Source organism: Centruroides vittatus, unplaced genomic scaffold, assembly GCF_030686945.1.
Source record: "Centruroides vittatus isolate TY-2023 unplaced genomic scaffold, ASM3068694v2 contig_3098, whole genome shotgun sequence".
Taxonomy (NCBI): Eukaryota; Metazoa; Arthropoda; class Arachnida; order Scorpiones; family Buthidae; genus Centruroides; species Centruroides vittatus.
In genome coordinates, this window is record NW_027121994.1 from 46,534 (window position 1) to 52,533 (window position 6,000).

At 30.2% G+C, this 6,000-nt stretch overlaps 1 protein-coding gene across 1 annotated transcript in view; it reads left to right on the top strand.

The window, feature by feature from the left end:
* The window catches only part of LOC136973160 (U1 small nuclear ribonucleoprotein 70 kDa-like), a gene marked incomplete at its 5' end in the record, with an annotated part of 33,422 nt that extends 29,898 nt beyond the window's left edge, over window positions 1-3,524 (top strand). The window contains 2 exons of the mRNA XM_067267860.1: window positions 3,209-3,299; window positions 3,363-3,524. Coding sequence (XP_067123961.1) covers window positions 3,209-3,299; window positions 3,363-3,486 — 215 coding nt within the window. The remainder of the gene's footprint in view (window positions 1-3,208; window positions 3,300-3,362) is intronic.
* Window positions 3,525-6,000: the final 2,476 nt, after the last annotated feature.

The following is a 6,000-nucleotide window of genomic DNA, read 5'->3' on the forward strand; positions in this document are numbered from 1 at the left end:
CTAATTTAGCAGTGGTCATATTAGCATTGTGGTTAACGTAACCCTTGGTGCCAAGATGGCAGCACTTCCGGTAATCTCCAATCTGGGTGTCGGGAGGTAATAGTGATAGAGGGAGCTATCATGTAATTTACTGACGTAATACGTAATAACGTTTAACGTGATGTAAAAAAAGTGTGTGAAAGATTATGCAAATTTGTAAAATATGACGTGGTAGACGGTAGTTTTTCGTGGAAATATGCAAATTAACCAGTAGGTAGATGATACTGACAGTTGTGTTGTGTTGTATCTGTAGTGGAATTTTTGATTTTTATTTTTTCAATAGTTTTTCCAAAAAAAGTTAAAAAGGTAAATATATTGTTCTTAAACAATAGTATTTGTGAATTTGATATAAATAACAACTAAAAATGATGATAATTTTTCAATTTATTTATTTATTTTTTTCTTTTTTGATAATTTTGTGTCTAGTAGTTATTCACAAATTAGGTCCGGTGAATTTTTGTTAGGTCGAACTCTCCATAAATTCTAATAGATAGATGAAAATGAATATTTGAAATCAGCGTGAAACAATGATATTAATAATGGCTTTAAATTTGCTTTAAAGTTAGGACTACAACAAACTCATGCAAGGTGCAACTCGTGTGCTAAAACATGTAAATTATATTATAGAAGCGACTTAAAATCATGTTTTCTAAGATTTGTAAAAGAGGTAATAAGTATTCAGCATATGAAGGAAACATTCAAAAGCATATTTGGCAATGTCCATTTTGGTCGTATTTTGTCTTTTGGTTCGCCCTCAAATTGTTTCAAATATACAGCAAAATGGAATTACAGCATTCGGCACTGTCCGAAGCATATATCTGATTGAATAAGTATAAAGAAAGCCTAGACAGTTTGCAATTTTTCGCAAAACAATTGGTTGCGATGTGTCCAGGGACTGGGAAAACTCCAAAATGTTTTGATCTACAATATGTTCCTTCTGCACTACTTCCGAACTTTAATAAGAAGCAAGCACTGAAAATAGAGAAGGAATAGGAAAAGGCAACAGCAAATGTGAATAAAAAGGCAGCCAAACACTCCTCTAAGGTTGTAGCAGAAACGACAACATTAGGGAAGAAAGGACCTGCAAAAAATGAAATTGGAATCTACCAAGCTAGGGAAAAAAAGTAGGATCGAATATTACAAAAAGGAATCGTTAACGTGAGTGTGTTTTTTTTATTATCAATATTTTATCTTAGATTATTATATTTTCGGAGACACGTGATCTCCGATCAAAATAACACGCAGTCTCCAGGCCAATCCAAGATGGCAACTGAAAGCACTGCCATCTTGGCACCAAGGGTTACGTTAACCTACATTGTAATAAGGAAGGTTGTGAGATCTCACTTGATAATGTTAAAATACTCAAAAAAGAAAATAATATTATAAAAAGGAAATCATATGAACATTTAGAAATTAAAATAAATGAATAAAATATGAACTTGACTGATGATGGTCTAACTCAGTGTTTTTCAACCTTTTTCATTGGGTTGCACCCTGATTAAAAAATAAAAAATCGTGGCACCCTTGACCGGCAGTAGATCTAGAATCTAAAAAAGGGGGCTTTAATGGGGGGAGATGAATCTTTTGCAAAAACGAATATTATGCTGGGGGGCAGGGAGTCCCCTTCCCGGGAAGAAAAATTTTGAAAATTGACAGTTTTAACTAGCATTTTAATGCAAAAATAGTGTTTCTGTGTGTTCAAAATCAAAATTTAAGTCCATTGAATTTTGTTGAAATACTGACAATGAGTTATCTTGAACTACACTTAAGTAAATTTCCAAGAAAATGCTTAAAGGTCTTAAACTTTGCGACACCCCAATCATGGCATTATGGCACCCCGGTTGAAAAACACTGGTCTAACTATTAGACTTCTTCATTACAGGTAGGGTCCATTGAAAATGTCATCCAAATTTTTTCCCCCCCATCTACTATATAAAACTGAAAAACTGGGCAGTCTCTGTCACGGTATGCCAAAAACAGCCACTAGGCGCACCTCTAGCAGTTAAATAACAACAAATGTGGTTTTTTGCATTTTTGACTGCATTTTAGTAGGATATGCCATGAGAAATTCATTATATTATTATTTTTATTTGTAATAGGAATTTATTATTTATACCATGGAATGACATTGCTGCTGCTAGAATGCCCACTAGGTAGCATCTTTGGCTACTAGTCTGGTTATAATACACTACGTTGTATATTTGTCAATTTATGTTGTTCTCACAGAGTGTAATTTGTACAATTTTATGATGGTTTTAAGAGTTTTTACTTTCAATTTTTTTTGAATAAAACTAATAATTTTTAAAAACTTTTGTTTTAAACTTTAGCCAACTTGTAATTTTACCCATTTACAGGTTACCCATTTACATTATTTTTTAAAGAAAATTTTTCTTATACAGCAACATTTTTTAAGTAAATTTTATAATATATTCATCAATTGCCCAATTTTTTAATTTTATTGTATTTAATAATCTGCTAATATGTTTTGAAAATATTATCTGAAAACACAATTGTATGATGTAATTTATAAATGTTATCTTTTATGCTAAGTTCTGTACAAAAAAATAAGGACTTAAGAGGGGTCATTAAGACCCAAAATGCATTTGCATTAATAAAGCCTATATTAATAAGAGTTTCTTGTGTGATAAGTTACTGAAAGAAAGCCAAAAACTTTAGGTTTTTTAAAAAATCCACAGAAACTAGTAACAGAATGATCAAGTACAGGATTTGTCTTTAAGAAATATTCTTTCATTTCTACAATAAAAAGTATGAGTTGTTGGCTTTGTAAACTTTCTGATCATTCCTCATATATTGTAAAACAAGTTGGTTACAAGGATAAGTTAAAATTGTTGAAGATGTAATTAAGCACTGTTTAAAATTCAATATTTATAAATAATATAAAATAGTGTACTATAAAATTGTTGCATATATGTTGAATATGAAACATAACATATATACAACACCAAACCTCATTTGAGGAATCCACAAAAACTTGATGGGCTCTTTGGTATTGTGTGTTAGTAGACATTGAGTCATTATTTACTTACTTTGAATACACAAATAATATATTTTTCCTGTACTAGACCGTATGTTTTGAGATATATATAGTATTTTTATGCATATTATTTTACGATGAAACCTTGTATTAAATTTTTGCATAAAATTTTAGGTGGTGGATTGGGAGGGACTAGAAGAGGTGGACCAGAAGTGAATGTCAAGCATTCTGGTAGAGAAGAGACAAGATTAGAAGATAGATACATGTAAAAAAATTTTATTTATTTTTAGTTTTTAACAAAATAGAAATGTTTATTTTTGACTCTTAGTTCTTTACATAGTGAACGTAATGATCGTGTGAGAATTGATAGGGAAAGGGAGAGACGACGCAGTAGAAGTAGAAGCAGAGAAAGACGAAGACGTAGTCGAAGCAGGTTGTGGTATTTTTTATAATAACTGTAGATATATTAAAAAATATAAATTATGCTGAAGTGACTGGTTGAAATTTGGGAGTAAAAACACTTTCTACAGAAAAATGAATGGTATGGCTGAAAGGGACATTTGATACTTTATCTGAAAAAAACCAAAATTCCAAAAAGTAGCATTTTCCATAATATGTCGTCAAAGGTTAACCTTGTATATATATTACAACAAAATGGTGTGAATGATTGATTTTAAGTACTTTATGTCTATTTTTGAAAATGTTTATTATTATTAATTTTTTTCTGCATTATTTTGAATAGCATACTTGGTACCTAATCCATGATTCTGAATGACACACAGTAAATACATCAATATATTTATTAATACTCCAAAACTATAAATCAGATACATTAGTTATTAATCAATCAATCAACATTTATTTGCCATGGCTTTCGCCTTTACAAAGGGGGTTACAAAATCGTAATAACATTAATAAATACAGACATTGTTATACATAATTACAAAAAATAATAAATGATATAACTTAATTAGTAGTATTATGTTAACATATTTAGTGAATAACAGGAAAATTTATAAACTTTATATAACATATCGGAACTTAGATTATCATTGTATAAACAAAACATATCAAAATCGGTTGTCAGAAAAGTGTCCTTTAAGTGCTCGGTAAGTTCACAAAATACAAATAAGTGGTTCTTCACGCTTTCACAGAATCTGTTGCATAGTGGACAATTGGAATGAATCGATATATTCATTCTACGCCCATTTAATACAATAGTATAATCATTAAGTCACATTAGTTATTAAGGTTTACACAAAAAAATCCATACAAAAATTTAAATTAATAAATAAAAAAGCAATATAACCACAGTATTACAGTATGTGGAAAACTATTCAAAATAAAATGTAATAACAAAAAGAAGAAAAATGAAAATCAAAAAATTTAGCAAGACTTCACAAAAATAGATAATCTCCCAAACTGCACAGGTGAAGCTTGCTTTAATAGTGAAATATGGTGTCATCATTAGTCTCCAAGTAAAAATATGACACCAATCAGCAATACAAAATTCCAAAACTAGAGATTTTCACTTAACAGTTTCAAAAAATTTCCAGAAAGAAATAATCTGAATACTAAAAATTTTATCATGAAGGTCAGTAAAAGTGACATACTCAGTTATAATATGCAAGATGCCTAATTTTTGACTGCCAGAACAAGATAGATAAATTTCTTATTTATAATTTAGTAAAAAGGTCATGGAATTAGAGCTTACCTATAAATAAAAAGCAGAAACTTTAGCAACACTTTACAAAATAATGTTCAATTTCCCACATTATGCTTATATACTGTCAGTTTTGTTTTAGTAAAGCCTTCTAATGTGTTCAGTGAGTCAAAAGTTGTTTAAGACCCTTATACAATAAAACTGGCTGGGAATTTTTGCTCTATAGAAACATATGCTTAGGAGTAACCATATTTGTGTGTCACCCAGAAAACTACCATCTTGAATTCATCTGATAATGTTTAAATGGGAGTGAGGTCATGCAATATATGAAATGAGGCTAGAATTTAAAGAGAAATTCAATGGTGTGCTTGTTCTTTATACTATAAACTGTGAAAAGTTATGAAATGAATCTAACCAATTTTTTCTTCCAGCTGGGATACCTATAACCCTTGGGGAACAAATCCAGATAATCTGACATCTGGAGAGAGGAGCTTGCATGATATTGCAAATTATTTTCATCAACAATTTCCTTATAGAGTCCTTGCATCACATATGCCAGTTGTAAAATTGCTGCAAGAGTTTCAAGAGACTGACTTGAGTTGAAGATAAGCCATGATTGGGACATTGCAACTCATCTTCCAACATAAGGATGATCTGGATTCATTCCTCATGTATTAGAGGCATTTATTCATTGTTTTATCATGCCTGAAAAGCAGAAATTTGTTAGATTCATTTCTTTAGAATTTTTTACAGATTAAAATTAGACACAGAAGTAGTAGTATGACATTGCATTTCTCTGGAAATTCTAGCCTCAGTTCATGGTTTGTGTGTTGCACAACTCCTGAACTTTAAACATTTTGAGGTGAATTCAAGATGATGGCTGTGTAGTTGACACATACCATATAAATACAGTTTCCCGTAGGCATAACGTGTTTTTGTTGTGCCAAAATTTTCCCTGCCAAACTCAATTTAATTTTATAAGGGTGTGAAATGACACTCTGTAGATTGTACATTATACTAATGATTACAAACATTTGTTTTAAATTTAAAAAATGCACTGTATTGCAAAACTTCAGGATAGTGGTGGTTATGGATGAAGATCCTAGTATTATATAAGCTTAAAATCTCAAATATGACTGTTGTGATATTCATTACAAAGTAAAGCACAGATTATACACTACTACTAAAAGTATGAAATAGTGTTGAGATTCTTAATTAAAATAATGGTCTTTTGAAAATAATTTGACGTTTTAAATCAAATATGATATACAGTATTGAACGTAAATTAAAAGAAACAAGAATT